We start from the raw sequence: 18,010 nt of genomic DNA on the forward strand, positions 1-18,010 counted from the left end.
CCTGAATGAGTCAAACAAAACATCTCTGGGAAATAATGGCCACTATGTAACACTCATCTGACACCAGGCCTAAGTCTGGACAAAAGCAAGAGTTCTACTACATAAGCAAAATTAAAACCTCTGCAAAAATAAATATTCACTAAAATGTTGCAAATCAGTAGAGGGAGAAAGCATCACACCTTTAGACAATGATGTTCCTTCTGCTTTAATGGTTTGTTAAAGACAACACATGATCTAAGGGCTAGAGCCTTAGATTTCTATGGGAACAGAAAAGGGCTTACTAGGATTTTCCTGCCAAAATTACACAACTGATGGCTGGGATTTAGGTGTCTTTACCAATCACTTATTTTCTAATTGAGAATAGACTCTTCAGTTACTCCAGTGCTCTGAAAGTATTCGCCTCCACCATGTTCTAAGAATGAAAGCCTCAACTAGGCATTACAGGGAAAATCCAGTTTTTAAAAGTAGTTACAAAATTTGCGTGCCAAACAAGCACAGAACATTTTTTTCCCCAAACAAAAAGGGGCAGGGAGGGGGCTATACCTGTAGGTTATATGCTTCTGCCTCCACTTTTGTCCAGTTAGAGCATACCGCTTTTTCCTCCGGCTATGGCGTAGGTGGGGATGATCTGGAACTCCACATCGAGGCTTCTTCATCCACCTGGAACGGAAGGAAAGGAAAAGCAAGCTAACAGACTTTGGAAAAGAGAGTCAAAAGAGCTCAGGGGGTGATTGGAAGACCTCTGAGGGATAGCCAATGCAGACACCAAGAAGGGCTCAGTCTTCCCTCTCTTGGGTTTACTCTCTTTGCACAGAGCCATACACCCCAATTCTGCTGGCAATCCACACACCTCAGCACACCAAAAAGATTTTATTTTTCCTTTTAGAAACACAGATATCAGATCAGGTAGCCTTCCACTTGACAAGAGCTTAATGACGATAATGCCACAAAAAAGACCCAGATCAAAATTGCATATTCATGTGTATTGGGACCAAACTCTCCTATCACCTACTCTATCCATTCTCCATTTGTTAAAGTGTTCCTGTGCGAGTAAAAAACCCTCCAACTCATAACTCACTAGATAAGACTGAACAAGTGCAAACACGACCCTCTCAGATAACAACTAAGGCGTTCACCTGTAAGAACCAGTACAGATCACTCCAATCTCTGGGTCACAGTCACCAAATTCTGTTAGGTCCTCCCCATAACCCTTGATTCTTTTGATGTCACTCATGATATAGGAAACTCTTGCCTCTATGGCCAGGTGAACTGGAAGAGCAAAGGATGCTGTTTCTTGCATGGGCATCCATGCATCAGAGAAGTCAGGTCTCCTCCCCTATCTCCTTTACCTCCAGCCTTAACAGACCTTTTGCTTATTTCTTGCACCATCCTGAGGGTGGTCAACACTGGCACAGGTTGCCCAGAGAAGTGGTAGAGTCTCCATCCTTGGAGGTATTCAAAACCTAACTGGACGTGGTCCTGGGCAACCTGCTCTGGCTGTCCCTGTTTGAGCAGGTGGTTGGAGCAGATGATCTCAAGAGGTCCCTTCCAACCAAAATGATTCTATGACAAGAAGAAATAGACTGTACCCCAGAATTCTATCCTGCTTGCTGGTGTGGGCACACTCCAGAGAAATCAGAAGTGGCTTTGGAGGAATGAATCTGCCCATCACTGTAAAAACTATGGGTGCTTACAAATTCCAGTGCAGTCATCTGTCATCTTCTCCCCACCAAGAACAGAGCAAATGTAGGTTGTTATACTTATTGTACTGTACTGACAAGAATCCCAGCTGTGTATAGAAAGCTAGCACAGATGTTCCCCACTTAAATTACCTTACATTTATCAGTACGGTATGTCTTTCAGAAATCTAAGCAACCTGTGGAAATCAGATCTGTCTTGCCCACACAACTGCTGCCACCTTCAAAGAAAAGCGGTACATCTAAGGTTTGCTTTTAGAAATGCCATATTAATTCAACCTCAATACACTGTGTTTTTCCAAGTGTCCTTTATTTGTGGTCTTTTGCATTGCTTCTACCACTTTGCTAGAGAGATGTTAGGCTTACTGTAGCTTGTATTGTCCTAGGTATATCCTGAGTATTTTTTTAAAAAAATTCCAGTCATATGATATGGTACAGAGTTTTTAGCATAACCTTACACAAACTGTAGTGTGAATTACGTTTTCATCTCTTGAACTTCATAAGAACTCCAGTACTCTGAACATCGCCATCATCAGGCCCTGATTACAGTCAGAAAATGACCTTCTGTTTTATCTTTACTAGTATCATCTAGAAGACAAAAAGGTAACAGGGGAGCGTTACCAAACCAACACGGATGTGTAGGACAAGTCACCAGGACCTTCCAGGACAGACCTAGCTATGCTGACACACTAGCAATACATCGCCATGTCCCTCACACCTCAACGTCTGTTTTACGTATGAACACTGGCTGTCCCTTCCCAACAGCTGCCCTATGCCGAGCAGGCTGCAGGAAATCAGCCCCCATACGGATTAGTCCTATGCTATCAAAGCCAATCAGAACTGTGCAGAGACCCAACCAAAAGCTAATTATTCCCTCAAAGATAGTCAAATTCCCTGCTCCTGTGCCAGATCCATTACAACACATGGACACAGGGCAGAACATGGTGCTGTTCCAGAGGCAAGCTGCCATACTGGTACCTTGGGCTTTAAGGGCTCCTTGAGCCAAAGCTCCCAAGGTATCAACATTTGCAGAGCTGTCAATACACTTCAGCTACACGTGACTGCCCAACTCCTCTTTCAACCCCATTACACTCAGGCCTGTCTGAACCTCCATATTCTACCACAGTTTGTTCCAGAGCTCAGCTACGCACTTTCTGAAACACACCTAGTAAAAAAGTCCAACTACCAGGTTAGAGCTAGGCAGTACGCAAGTTGTCAACAGCCTGTGCTCATGTCAAGCTGAGAATGTTTATCTGGATCAGTTCCCTGATTCAACTTACTTCCTAGACATATGGGCCCTAGTCTAATCACACGGGCCAGGGTACAAGTCCAGCCATTTTTTCTCAGCAGGGCGGATCTATGGCAAAATAATCACTAAGCTGTAGCTTGCTGCCATTGGTCTTCTTTAGCTGAGCTTTTTGACAGCCATTCTCTACTGAGAATCCCCTTCCAGGGGATTCATAAAAACACATCACATCAGAAACCACAACAGAAGACGATTACTTGAAGCAGGATTCAGCTACTTATGGTTGCTTCCCCCCTCTCCCTCCCCCACTTTTTTTTTTTTTTTTTTTTTTACATGGGGGCACCAATAACACTGCATCATCAAAATTCTTACTTGGCACCGTTTGTGCATAGACTATTGCATTCCTCCAGCTGCTTGGCATGCAGAAAACAGGTAATTTCCAAAAGCAGTGACATTTTGCTTTCGTCCAGATATGACTGCTTTCCCCAGTTCAGGCTCTAAGCCCTCCACAGGGCTCTCTTAAGTAGAGGAAGCTGTCACTCTCAATCACCTATTGAGACTGGTGGAAGTGGTATCTTTAAACAGCTGTGTCGTGCATCCCAAGGTGAGAGACCTACACAACAGGCTCAAGACAAAGCACAAGACACACAAGACACTTCCTACACAAGTAAGATTATTTCTTGGTTCCCTCCAGGGCCATGCGATTGATAACAACAAACACAATAGTCACCACTTTGTTAGGCACTAGCATGCCTCCTCTCCTGGCATGCTCCCAAGTCAATATCCTTGCCTAGCTGCTGAGCAAAATTACAATCCAACCCACTAGCTGCAGACACAAAGTTTGCTGAGGTACTGTCAATTGCAGGGTACAAGAAGGCCATTTTATGTATTCTCCCCTGCAATCCTTATAGGAAACTACATATCCTCGACCTGCTACCTCAAGACAGCCCCTCTGCTGAATGGACCCCCACCCCACCTTCCTTTTGGGTACCAGTAAGCAACACCAATGGTGGTGTTCCTTCCCATTTCACAGTCCCATTGGCAGTGCCTGCATGGTAGCTTTCACACAATTGGGTGTCACTCTTGGAGGAAAGAACAAGCTCGGGATCTGGGGGCCTGTGGGGAAGGAGACGAAAAACTTTGCGCTTCCATAATAAGTGTAAACAGAATATGCAGAATTTGTTGCTTAACAAAGAAACCATAGAAAATAATAACTTCACACTCTGACTGATTCTAAAGTCACTTTAAAGGGACAGAGCTTATGACACTGACAGAAGTGACAGAAAAATTCATAACTGTAATCTCAAAATTCATAACACAGACTGAAATAACAGCTTAGCAAACACCTGAGAAATTCAGAGCTCTCAGAGCCAGCCTGCCTTGCCAGCTCTTCTCCTTTTGCTCAGCTTCCACAACCAGGTCTGAGGAAGTAACAGCCCAACAAGGTCCAGCCAGACATGCCCCTCCATCTCAAAACACAGGCTCACTGCTAACAGCAATTAGGACCTCCTTTTCCTTTCACGTAATTTCTAGGTGGGTGCTCCTACTCCACCCTGCCACACAACATATGGAGATACTGATTCAGGAGAGATGGAGGTAGAGAAAACAAACATGCCTGCAAAGCATACCCACGTTTGGTTGCAGCTGAGGTTTCAAGCCTTTGGAGACTCAAGTTTCAGAAAAGGGAAGCATCTAGGTATTTCACCCATCGGGCTTGAGGTGTTCATGCACCAATCAACCCCTGCCCATACATAAACTCAGTAAAACATGGGCAACACCTTCCTTTCCTCCAGAAAAATACTGTTACTTACTAAAGTAGGGACTCCCACATGCAGTTTGCTCCCTTGCCCTGCCACCCACAAGGCAGCAAAGCAGCTCCCTAACTTTCCAAACTAGCACCCCAATATCCTAGCCCCTTCATTCCCCACTCCCTTCCAACTCATACGCATACCAGCTGGAAGCTTCTACACACCAACTGGACATACTCAACTTTGCTCTCTGGCTCTTCTTCAGCATTCACTTACAAACTGTGTTATTAATGGCAAAGAAATCTTGGATGGAAAATTTCCACCTTTAAAAAGCATTTAATTTTCAACTCATTTGAAAAACAAAAACAGGATTTTCTATCCCCCAATGGCGAACAAGGGGCTTTTCCTGTGAGCTAAAGGGGAGAGTGTTACACTCACTGGAGAGGCACTCCCAGTCCAGGATGATCCCCTCCTGCCTAATTCACTAATTTTTTCTGTTTTTCCCTCTTCTTGTAGTCTGGAAGGCATACAACCAAACCCCTTTCTTCTTCACACTATTTGGTTACTTTGTGCGCCCTTCTTTTGTGCTACTGTGTCCCTTTTGCCAGCAGAGTGCCACAACAGGAGAGATGAAGAACTAAGCAGAGCACACTCTAAAAGGGTCTACTAATGCAATAAGGAAAGGTCAGGGGAAAACTCTCAGGCAGGGCCTAAGCAAGTTCTATTATTTGTGCTTTCTTTTTTTGCTCATGATAAGATGCTTCTTTCCCCCAGAAAGCATTAGTAAGACCTTATCAGCATTCTGCTTTAGTCAACAGATGCTCTCCTAGTCCAGACCAACAGCAGACAGATTCAGCCAATATACAACATCCAGGCAATCAGACAACAGGAAGCCAGTATGGTAGCAGCAACAAACACCACTTCAACACCACACTGCGGTACACACTGAAGAGCAGACTAAAGGCAACAGCCTTCAAAGAACAAAGTCCCTTCAGCCTAGGTTATTTAGACCAATGCTTCTGTGCTATCAAGACATCGATCACACACAACAAATAACACATGGCAGCATTCAACAGAGAACATCTAACATCCAACAAATGGCAACTATCAACAGCTAAGTAGTCTTGACTATCATCATCAGACTATAACAACTCACTTCAACTTGGAACTATAGAGCTTCACAAATAGCATCTATGCAGATCCACAACTCCAATTAATTGAAGAAATACATTAGAAGCCATTTCTGGAGCCAGATTTTCACCTAAATCCAAACAGAAATGGAAACAAATTAAACCCTTGATGTTCCCCATTTTCAGAAGCTCATGGGATTCACACTTTGCCTGCGCACCAGCAATGGGGATCTATATACAAAAAATGACAAGAGCTTCTCCTCACACTCACAAACAGTACTGTTGGAAAAAAGAAAAGGTGGAGCTGTCTACATTTTTTCATTAGGGACACCTTTTCATAAATCAAGACTTCTCTGGCTAAGTCAGTCAAATCTATCCCTTTTGAGGACTTCTTGTAGCTGGAATAATTACCCAGGTAATATGACAATGCATTAAGAAAGGGAAAGACAAAATTAGCCTACGTTAATCTTACTCAATAGTTGTCTGGTCCAAAACTCCTGTTACTGGGATCCCATAAAACTGCTGCATAGTGGCAACTGCGGACTGCACAGCTTTTCCCGACTGCAAGGCAGACATTTGGCTGTCAGATGGAAGTAAGTAGCCGTAAGTTTTTAACCAACCCTGAAAAAGAAAGAAACAGATGGTAAGATGCCACGGTAAGTTTTCAACTTAACAGATCAGAATATTTCCTCAAAAGAAAAAGTGACAAACTACCCCAAAAAATTCAACTACCTCTCTTTTTTTGGTTAGGTTTGGCAATACCATCTGATCCCTGTGAAGGGCTGAAGACCCAGCTTAATATCATCTGTCATAACAGGACAATGCAGACCTGCCAATCAAAAATGGCCGTCATCCCTACGGATTAATTGGAGAAGACTTAAGTCTTTGGAGCACCAGAAATTCCCAAGAATCTCTGTCCTTGTTCCAAAGACCTCCTATGCACCTTGTCACCTTGCCATCACGAGATTTCTCAGTCCCCACAGCAACATGCTCCCAATAACACACTGCCCACCACCTACTGCTGCCTCTGGACCAGCACTCCAAGCAAACAGTGTAACACGCCTGGGCAATCCCCCCAAACACAGATTCAGCTTTAAGCATGCACTGAGCACAAGAGTATTTCTTTCAAAAAAAACCCACCCCAAAACCAAAAAACACCACTCCCAAAAAAACCACACTCAAAAGTTTGCAGGGACTCTGGTTAGATGGACTTTCCCTCTAGTAATAGCAGATATCTAGCAAATTGTCAGAACAGGAAAATAGCCAACTCTCCTCACGCAGCTTTTTTCCTTTTCCCCACCTCCACCCCAAGATGCAGCCTTAGATAAAACCACATGTCAAACTTGTCAAATGCTAAAGACAACATTTTCAAAACCACCCATTAATTCAGGATTTTTTTTTCCTCCCTTCTCCTCCCCCCCTCACTTTGATACCACATGAAAAAGGAATATTAATTCACCACTAAGTGCAAATGCCAATAGAACCTGAACGAAGGCTGGCTTTCAGAAACTCTTCACCGTAACTTTTCCTGCACACACCCCAGTGCTTCCTTCTTCTGGCCAATACCCCAGGCCTCTGATTCAATACTTAGATCAGGATTACTATGAGATCAACATATATCCCATAAGCTTTTTCTAGCCGTGAGAACAATCCATCTGACCCACAGGACACAGTCCTCAACATACAAGCACTGATTATCTGCATGTGCTGCTCTCACACTGGCAGCCTGATCACTCAGAGCAGAAGGAAGAGGAGAGGCACGTCTTCCCTTAGCATAACACAGCAGTGGGAAAGGGGCTCAAGTCAGGAGGAGCACAAGAGGGAGAACAATCCCCATTTCTTTGTGGCAACAAGAAGATACCAGAATCCATTGGGACGACAGAAAGGCCTTGCTTCCAAAGCAGGAGAAAGAAGGTGTAAGACAGCATCTGGGCCAGGCATGTTAAAATTCACCAAGTAACTGGGCATACACTGCTATTCAACATGGACATCAACAATGGCTCAAGGCAAAGCCAAGCTGCAAAAGTGCTTGGAGACTTGACATTTGCTACCACTGCCTTGGCATCTAGCGTTGACCTCCAACAACTGCTGGAACATGCAGACCTTCGGTCTGACCAAGATCAGGTGTCCTTGAGCAGCAAGGGCAGAGCACACTAACCAAACCAGCTCTGAGTGGGACTACCCCCTTTCCCTCCCGGCCAGACTCGGACGCTGCAGCGGACGAGGGAAAGGGACACCACACCACAGGCACTAAGGGAAGCTCCTCCCGGGAGGCTGATGCTCCAGCACACACAGGAGGGACGCGGCTGCCTTCGCCTGCCGGTCCCTGACCTGCCCAGGCACAGGCAGAGGAGCTGCCAGCGACTGTGGCCGCACACCTGAGCCCAGCCCACCAGCTCCGAGACCGGCCCCTTAGGAGAGGGGGCACGACGAGGGCCTACAGGAGAGGCGGGAAGGCTTCTGGCGGGCAGCAGCGCCCAGGCGCGGCGACGGGGCTACAGCCGGGCGCGGAGGAGCCGGGCAGCCGCTGCCCCACAGCTTTCCAGCCCGCCCCCGAGCCAACACAGCGCACAACCCGCCCCCGGGCTTCCTCGGTCCCCGGCACCCCGTTCCCGGCTGAGGCACCGCCGGCCTCGCCGACCCAGAGCCGCCCGGCCCCGCTCGCCTCAGCGGCCCGCCCGGCCGGGCCCGGCCCCCCGCTCCCGCTCCCGCTGCCAGACCTACCCGGCCGGTGCTGGTGTCGGCGGCGGCGCGGAGCAGGGCGCAGAGCAGCGGCAGCAGGGAGCCCGCCGCGGCCAGGCCCCGGCGCCGCCTCGGCGCCATGGCAGCGCGGCGGGGCTCCGGCCCAGCGCTCCAGCCCAGCGCCGCGGGCTGCGGCTGCGCGGGGAAGCCGGAAGTAGAAGGCGGCCGCCGCCGCGCCGCCTCTTCCTCCGGCGGGCCGGGCCGGGGCTGCTCCGCAGCTGTCCTGGGGAGGACGGGTGGCGGTGCAGCCCTGGGGAGGTGCGCCCGTCCGGCGGGAGGGCCCTGGCCGCGCATCCTCCGCGGGAAGGGCTCAGCGCCGGGCACCGACAGCCGCGGGTCGCCGTCCCTCGGGGCTTTTTTCCATGCAGCCGCCTCTGGCTGCAGGCGGAGGGGCTCGCAGTGGCCCCCGGCCCCGCCGCAGCACCAGAGCAGATGCGGGAGGGCCGAGGGCTTTCTCTGCGGGCATCTTCTCTCACGACAGGGTTGTTGCCCGTTCTCAGAGGTGCCGCTCCCTGCCCAGGCTGTCTCGCGTTGCCTTTGGCTGCAGCCTGAAGATCTTCGGCAGACGCGTGTGGAGAAGCCCCAGGTGCAGGCCAGCTGTATGCACCTCATAACGAGCCCGAGGAGAAGAGGAAAAGTGGGGCTAGCAGGTTGTTGGCCAGTGGTCCTGCCCTGAAGCCGTCCCGGCCTGAAAGGAGGTGATGCGCTTTTGAGATGTGCACCCAGGTGGAGACATCACTTTCTGTGCTACATCAGAGAGACCTGAGGGCTTTGTCACACTCCATTTCTCTCCGTTTCACTCCAGAAATGATGCCTCGTAGTGACAGGTTGAAGGAGGAGGAGGTTGTGGGTGGCAGCCCCCCTGGCCCAGCCTCGTTTAGTTCAGAGGGTCTGAAAGAGCAGTCAGCAGCCTGCACTTTCACATGTGCTTAATAAACTCTTTATATCAGGGATTTTGGGTGCGGGGAGACACTCTGCCACCAGGCAAATCTCTTGCTCTGTTACTAGCTTAACCATGCTGATACCAGAAGTTTGAATTCGTATCTGCTCGGAAGGGAATGCAGGAGCACTGCACCCACAGCCAGCCTGGCGCACAGGGCAGTTTGGCTGGCAAATCTGAGCTGTGCAACAGGGGTCAGTGCACCAGTGATATGCTTGGAGCTGGAGGAGTCACTGTGCCTGGGAGTCCCAGGCCAGAAAGTGCTGCTGCTCCCCCAGAGAAAGAGTGAGGACACTGAGTTTTAGAAATGCAGGACAGGGATTTCATCTTTTTGTCAAAGTAGCTTTATGAACATGCTCTGCTGCATGAACAGCCAGTGCTGGGCTTTTCCCTGCTGACTGCAGCTCAGCTTGCATGCTGCTGAAGCAGTGGCTATGCTCAGGATAGCCTCTCTGCCCTGCTTGCAGAAGCTGGAGGGGAAGTCTTTGCCAAGACAAGCCAGCAGAGCTTCCCCACCCTCCTCAATACTGCTGATGCCAGGCCTCTTGTTTTTTTGCCCAAGAAGAGCTCAGGCTGCCATTTCTACCCCCTGCCTTACTGTAGCAATCCTCCTTCTCCCCGACACTGCTACTTTGTCAGACCATCCCATTCACCATCACACTGCATCTCTTTGGGAACTGGAGCAATTGTAGTGCTTTTTGCATACAATTAGAATACAATAGAATAGAACATTTTCAGTTGGAAGGGACCTACAATCATGTAGTCCAACTGCCTGCTTCCGGACTGACCAAAAGTTAAAGCATGGTATTAAGGACACTGTCTAAATGCTTCTGAAACACTGACAGGCTTGGGACATCAACTACATCTCTAGGAAGCCTGTTCCAGTGTTTGACCACCCTCTCAGTAAAGAAATGCTTCCTAATGTCCAGCCTGAACTTTCTCTGATGCAGCTTTGAACCATTCCCATGCATCCTGTCACTGGATGCTAGGGAGAAGAGCTCAGCACCTCCCTCTCCACTTGCCCTCCTCAGGAAGCTGTACAGAGCAATAAGGTCACCCCTCAGCCTCCTTTTCTCCAAACTAGACAAACCCAGAGTCCTTAGCTGATCCTCATGGGACGTTCCTTCCAGCCCCATCACCAGTTTTGTTGCCCTAGTCTGGACGCATTCAAGGACCTTCACATCCTTCCTAAATTGTGGAGTCCAGAACTGTACACAGTACTCAAGGTGAGGCTGCAGCAATGCTGAATGCAGTGGGATAATCACCTCTTTTGACCAGCTGGTTATACTGTGCTTGATGCACCCCAGGATATATTTTGCCCTCTTGGCTGCCAGGGCACCCCAGGATATATTTTGCCCTCTTGGCTGCCAGGGCACACTGCTGACATATGGAGCCTGCTGTAACCAGCACCCCCAGATCCCTTTCTCCAGGGCTGCTCTCCAGCCACTCCTCTCCCAATTTATACTTGTGCCTGGTGTTACTCCATCTGAGTATCCAATGTTTGGACTTCTTAAATTTCATGCCATTAATGATTGCCCAGTTCTCCTGTCTATCTAGATCCCTCTGCAAGGCCTCTTGTCCCTCAAGAGAGTCAACCGCACCTCCCAGTTTGGTATCATCTGCCAACTTGCTAATGGTGCATTCCACTCCTGCATCGAGATCGTTATAAATATATTGAATAGAACTGGCCCCAGGATTGAGCCCTGAGGAACAATGCTGGTGACCTGTCTCCAGGCAGATGTAGCCCCATTCTCTACAAGCCTTTGGACCCTGCCATTCAGCCAGTTCTTCACCCAGTGCACCGTGTACCTGCTCATCTCACAGTTGGACAACTTGTCCAGAGGGATGCTGTGAGGGAGAGCGTCAAAAACCTTACGAAAATCCAGAAAAACATCCTCCCCCATCCTCAGGGATGTTAACTCAAAGGCTTTGGGGAATGACAACATCTAATTGCATTATTATTCAACTCAGCCAGATCTGGTAGTTCAAGGATCCATTGCCTGCATCTGTGCAATCACTGCTGCAGCACTCCTAGTTAAATGGAGTGAAAAAACTAGTGCTTGGACATCCTCCGATGCTACAAGTTACACAGGCATTGTCACCACAGCAAATACATCACTGAGCTGATTCTCCTAACAATAAAAAACATAACACTTAAGCAGCGTAATACACTGAATGCTGCTATTCTACTCCCTTTACCTGAGGAAGGAACTCCGTATCATGATTGTGTAATAACAACCTGTGAAGCTGAAAAGGCTTGAGGAGATTTAACAGATATGCCATTTCTAGATCCCAGTCTGGAACTCTTTGTATACAAGTCCTTGTATTACCTGAATGGCAACTGTGTTATGGGTTATTCAATAACTACAATGAATGGAGTAGTGGAGACTTCACCACTCACTCTGAAGCTGAGTGCACAAGCAGCAGAATTAATTGCATTAACAAAGGCCTGTCAGCTGGCCAAAGAAAAGACTGTAAATATTTATACTAATTCTCAATATGCATTTGGAGTATGCCATGCTACTGGGCAGTTACAGAAGTTGTGTGGGTTTATACTTCTAGTGGAAATAAAAGATCAGATGCTCCTCAAATTACTGAACTGTTAAAAGCTATACAATTCTAGTGAAACTTGCTGTCATTCATCAGCCAGCCCATACCAGCAGAAGGACAAAAGAAGAGATAAGAAATAGTCTAACAGATACTGCCACTAAAGCCGCAGCACAACAGCCGTATGAACCACCAGGCTTACAAACAGACCAATGGTCCAACCTGGTGTTGTCCACTCCTAAAAAGATATGTTTGACTGTTAGTGCTGAAGGAATTGGCTCTAGGAGAAGGTATGAAGTGACCAAAGATTCCCAGAGAATATGGAAAGCAGGTATGGACAACCTTCCTATTTTACTGAAGCCGTACCAGATTCCCCTAGCAAAAATGCACCACTATCTAGGGCATCTTGAGACTGCTGCACTAGCCCAGACGGTGCTAAAAATCAGTTCACGCCAGGAATTTATGCTGCAGCCAAATAGGTAACTGTGTCTTGCATGCATTCCATCCTTTATGAATATTTAACTAAGACCTCAACAAAAAACAAAACTGTCTCCCTGTGAAATAGTATTTGAAAGACTGATACAACAGCCTGGAACTGATGTACCCACTCATATAATTTTATTATCAGGAAATGAAAATGTGACCCAGTATATTTTACAGGTTCAGAAATTACTAAAATACAGTCAGGCCCAGGCACAGCTAATACAAGCAGTACCTCTAGAAGGGGCTCTGCACCCCTTCAATCTAGGAAATTAATGTTTGGATAAAAGTACACAAAAGAAACAGTAACTTACCTCCTTGGTGGGAGTGACCATTTTTGTTACTGCTAACCTTTCTCAGCAGTAAAGATGGAGGAAAAATTGACTTGAATCCATCACTCCGAGCTGCAGCCAGTCTGGAAGTGGAACCAGGAAACCCTCCTGCCAGTGAGAGAACATCCCACCGTCGCTGAGACTGATTTACCCGCAGCTGGGAATTTACACAGAGCCAGTGGATTGGCTGTGAAACTACTGATCTTGCATAAGAATTCAACAACAGGAAAGTGGAAAGTAATCTGATACTTGGGGATTGCACATGGACTGAACCATACCCTTACTTAGAATTAAAGGTATAATTATTTTTGCTATATATGTCTGTTTGTTTTTTCTGTTAATAGTGATTTTGAAGCCTAGATTTTGGTATGATAGCCCTTCTTATAAGCTTGTGGTGGAATATGGATTATACATATTCATTCCATAATTCAGCAATAGCAACAGTCCAAACTATTGCAGCAGTGGCAAATAAGCCCAACTGTTGGAAATGCACTAAAAGCCCATCCTCTACCGGAAATCAAGTCTCCTGGATTTCTGTCCCATTGAATTCTCAGTGGGACAAGGATGGCCATATATGTTACGGATTTTCACTAAAGAAAGGAAGAAGCCTGAGAAGGGTTCGTTGCTAGTTTGAAAGGAGACCCCTGGATATGCTGGGAGACCAAACCTATTGAGAAGCATACTTGCTTTGTAAGGGCTGGGAATTGAAAATGCCAATATATCTTTAAAATTAACAGCATTAATGGAAATGGATAATTCACATCTTGGGTCCATATAGATGGAAACGGTATTCTCATGCCTGGAATGTTCCATAGATCCATTCCTATGCCTAATGGCAATCGGTATTCATATGTTCTTCCAACACCTTACTATATACTACATCCACGGAGTGTGAAAGGGAAATTTTCCAAAAGCCCTTACATAAAACCTATTATAATAAGACAACACGCTGTAGATTTGTTCCTGGATGGAGTTTATCAGGCCCTGCAGACTCCAAGACAATGTGGATATTCACAGACAGATTAACTGGATATTCTGTAGGAAGCCATAATCAAACTAAAGATAATTATAAAATTCTGGTTTCCACTACGAGTGTGGTGGGTTGACCCTGGCTGGATGCCAGGTGCCCACCAAAGCCGTTCTATCACTCCGCCTCCTCAGCTGGACAGGGGAGAGAAAATATAACAAAGAGCTTGTGGGTAGAGATAAGGACAGGAGAGATCACTCACCAGTTACCGTCATGGGCAAAACAGACTCAGCTTGGGGAAAATTAACTCAATTTATTACAAATCAACCAGAGTAGGGTAATGAGAAATAACCCCAAACCTCAGAGCACCTTCCCTCCACCCCTCCCTTCTTCCCGGGCACAACTTCACTCCCGGATTCTCTACCAACCCCCCCCCAGCGGCAAAGGGGGACAGGGAATGGAGTTTACGGTCATTTCATCACACATTATTTTCTGCCGCTTCATCCTCCTCAGGGGAAGGACTCATCACACTCTTCCCCTGCTCCAGCATGGGGTCCTTCCCACGGGAGACAGTCCTCCATGAACTTCTCCAACGTGGGTCCTTCCCACGGGCTGCAGTTCTTCATGAACTGCTCCAGGGTGGGTCCTTTCCACAGCGTGCAGTCCTTCAGGAGCACACTGCTCCAGCATGGGTCCCCCACGGGCTCACAAGTCCTGCCAGAAAACCTGCTCCGTGGGCTCCTCTCTCCACAGATCCACAGGTCCTGCCAGGAGCCTGCTCCAGCGTGGGGTTCCCACGGGGTCACAATCTCCTTCAGGAACCCACCTGCTCCAGCGTGGGGTGCTCCACGGGCTGCAGCTGGATATCTGGTCCACCGTGGACCTCCCTGGACTGCAGGGGGACAGCCTGCCTCACTAGGGTCTTCACCACAGGCTGCAGGGGAATCTCTGCTCCGGCTCCCAGAGCATCTCCTCCCCCTCCTTCACTGACCTTGCTGTCTGCAGGGTTGGTTCTCTTACATGTTCTCACTCCTCTCTCTGGCTGCCGTTTCCATCTGTCCCAACTTCTTTTTCCTTCTTAAAAATGTTATCACAGAGGCGTTACCGCTATCGCTGATTGGCTCGGTCTTGGCCGGCGGTGGGTCCGTCTCAGAGCTGGCTGATATTGGCTCTGTCAGACACAGGGGAAGCTTCCAGCAGCTTCTTACAGAAGCCACCCCTGTAACGCTCCCTGCTACCAAAACCTTGCCATACAAAGACAATACAACAGGCCTATAGGATCCTGATTGCTCTGAGTCATCTAATCTGGGCCCAAAGCTTACTGGTTTATTTATACAACCAAACCTGGCACATGTTAACTGTTTTGCAGGACATAGTTTACATGACTCAGATTTATTAGAAGATTATAGTACCCTATTTACACAGCTACCAGGGCAATATTGGATATGTGGAGAAAAGGCATTCAAGTATTTACCTGGAACCTGAGCTAAAAAGTGTATTCTGAGTGCATTAATACCATCCACACAGGTTAGCACCAGTATGTCTTCTGCTTCTGTAACTCATAACTACTGCTATATATGAGAAAAAGCGTTACAACCCTCTGACAGCATGTGGCACTGCGTTCCACCTGTTTGTAAGAGCTCCCGGACCTAGGTATAGCTAAAAGGATAGTATTCACTATCTTACTTTGCTTTGTAATTATATATGTGTGTTTACAGTGTTGTATTACTTTATGAACTCAATTAACTACTAAATTAATGAATAGTGTGGTGTGACCCTGATAGTCAAAAGAAAAGGAGAGACTGTTAGGAAAAACCTCATTCCTTAAGTATTGTGCCAATTAGCCTTTATAGTATGAAATTGTATGAACTTTTAAAAGATATATTTACATTGTATACTGCATATTCATGGTGAAGTAAGCATGAGTAAAGGATCCCAGCTCATAGCAAGAAGGACAGCCCCCACACTGAAGAAGAGATACCCCTAGACTATAGAGATAACTCCAGCATCCCAGCCCCTCCAACTCCTCTGAAATCCTCCCATTATCTGGCATCATAGATAAGTAACTGTAGCAAGACTGACTCCAGGGATGTTTAGATCAAGAAAGAAGCAGATAGATGATGACACCATAAAATTATAGATGCCTTTGACCCCACTTGTGGTCAAGATCTCTCTGCTGCCCAGCTCCAAGTCTGTATTCAGCAGGGCAAAGCTGGGGGAAAAGGTAAAGGAAGTAGAAAGGGGTAGAAAAGCTGTCTTCTTTTACAGGGTCCCTGTCATTCAGAGTCCTTGTGGCCACCTGCTCTACAGTGGGAGCTGCAGCCCTTCAATTGGACAGGGCTGGGGAGTCGAGGGAAGCTCCTGGTTCCTTGGAGCCAAGAGAAAGGAGAACTCGCCCATAGCAGTACTCCAGGCTGGCTAGAGCTGGATGGAGAAGTGTTGGTGTCAGGTCTTCAAACTACCTTCACCTTTCCACAAGGACAGCTTGGCATCTCTGGGGATTGCAATCCTGTTTTGCAATCAGAGCAAATTGCCAGAGGAAAAGACATGGCTGTAGGCAACATTTTAGCTTAGCTCCTAAGAGGTGCAGCACTGGGCACAACCCTCTAACCCCCGCAGTAAACAGCAACTTGTATTCCTACAGCAACAGTAGATAGTCAATAGACAGATGATGTAGGCACAGGGTTTCTTCTCTGGTGGAGAAGTAGAGGGAAGTAAGCCAGAAATTAGTCTATACCTTGGAGGTTTGGAAATGCCACCCTGTGCGTGTGAGGAGCTCAGAAGCATGTTCATCCCTGCTGCTCTCTTCTGCCCCATTCATACACTAGAACATCTTTCTTACAGCTTCACTGGCCCTCATGCTATTTTGGTCTGGGAGATCCCTCCAGTTGCCTAATGCACAGAGAGTACATCAGCCTGCATGACCTGTATCTGCAGGTGCATCACAAACACAGAGACAACATCTGGAGGCTGAAGAAAGGGGGTTACATCACCAGTGGTGGCAAAGCAAGTTTGGACGTCAGGTTGATAGAAACAGTCCCCTCCAAGCAGGGTTCCCCGAGCGCAGAGAGAGTGCGTGCAGAGAAGCAGCTCCCCTCCTGCTGGGTTGAGGCTGTTTTGGGGAAGGTGGTCTGCGTAGCTGGCTTGATAGTGCTTGAGTGATTTCTCCCCTCGTCTCACTATAGGTGGTTTGCACTCTTGAAGGAGTTCAATGAGTACAGGCAATATCTGATCAGGCTCAAGCTGGAGGCAGAGAAAAAGTTCAGGCAAGAGGAGGTAGGCAAAGCAGGGTGTTTGGGGACATCTCTCAGCAGCGCGGTGCTGAGGGGAGGTGATCAGTACAGAAGAGGTGAGGGCTGTGCTGATGGGCAGGATGTTGTGAGGAAAGGACTGCCCATCTCGGAGCTGAGCTAGCACAGAGTGCTGGGGTGGGCTCAGGCAGGAAGGTCATGTGCAAGCATGCAGAGTCCTGAGGGAAGCCCTTCTCTTCTGCCCTTGTCCCGTGGCTGAAACAGCATGCTGGCCTGGGCCTCCATGAAGCCTCAGTACACAGGGGCATGAGCTCTGGTCCAGGTGACAGTGAGCCACAACCTGGTGCCACCTTTCAGGAAAGGCTTTGGCAACACCTGGCCAAATTAAAGGATGCCCCCAAACTGTGGGAGCGATCGACACTTCTTGCCTGTCAAAGTGGCTGCTGCAGCCTCAAAAACCATCTTGCCTACTTCCACCCAAGAGCAGAAAGATCTCCCTCAAATCAGAGTGATGCAGAAGAGTGAAAGCAGCTTTGGATGAAGGCCAAACCTACCCCCAACCTGAGTTGGTATGGGAAGGTGCCAAGCTGCCCAGGTCAGTAGTGATGCTGACTCCAAGAGGAAGCCAGATGTCGCTGCAGACAGCGTGTTCAAAGCTGCGTTTGAACAACAAACTGCAACTGAAGCCCAGAAGCTTGAAGAGGTAGCTCGAGGTAGCTCAGTCTGCGGTGCAAGAAGATTCCCTGCAGGTGTACAACATAAACAAGACAGCTGCAACTCAGGCAAACAGTATCTAAATCTTTCTCTGCTGGGCAGTGCTAAGGAAGCAGAGCAAGCTGAGGGGCAGGGAAATACACTGAAATGCTGAATGGCCATCAGCCCCTGCCTTTGGTTGGAAAACAGTTTTGACTGAGTGCTCAGGTAGACTTC

At 47.8% G+C, this 18,010-nt stretch overlaps 1 protein-coding gene across 2 annotated transcripts in view; it reads right to left on the reverse strand.

Moving 5' to 3' along the window:
• The window catches only part of MMP24 (matrix metallopeptidase 24), a 45,749-nt gene extending 37,064 nt beyond the window's left edge, over positions 1-8,685 (reverse strand). The window contains exons 1-3 of one of the 2 annotated variants that reach the window (XM_049817558.1): positions 8,546-8,685; positions 6,294-6,442; positions 544-660 (exon numbers count right to left, since the gene is read on the reverse strand). In XM_049817558.1, the coding sequence (XP_049673515.1) occupies positions 544-660; positions 6,294-6,442; positions 8,546-8,644 (365 nt within the window). In that variant the 5' untranslated portion in view covers positions 8,645-8,685. The other variant, XM_049817559.1, reaches the window with a different exon arrangement.
• Positions 8,686-18,010: the final 9,325 nt, after the last annotated feature.

The sequence above is a fragment of the Accipiter gentilis genome, chromosome 14 (assembly GCF_929443795.1).
Source record: "Accipiter gentilis chromosome 14, bAccGen1.1, whole genome shotgun sequence".
Classification (NCBI taxonomy): Eukaryota; Metazoa; Chordata; class Aves; order Accipitriformes; family Accipitridae; genus Astur; species Astur gentilis.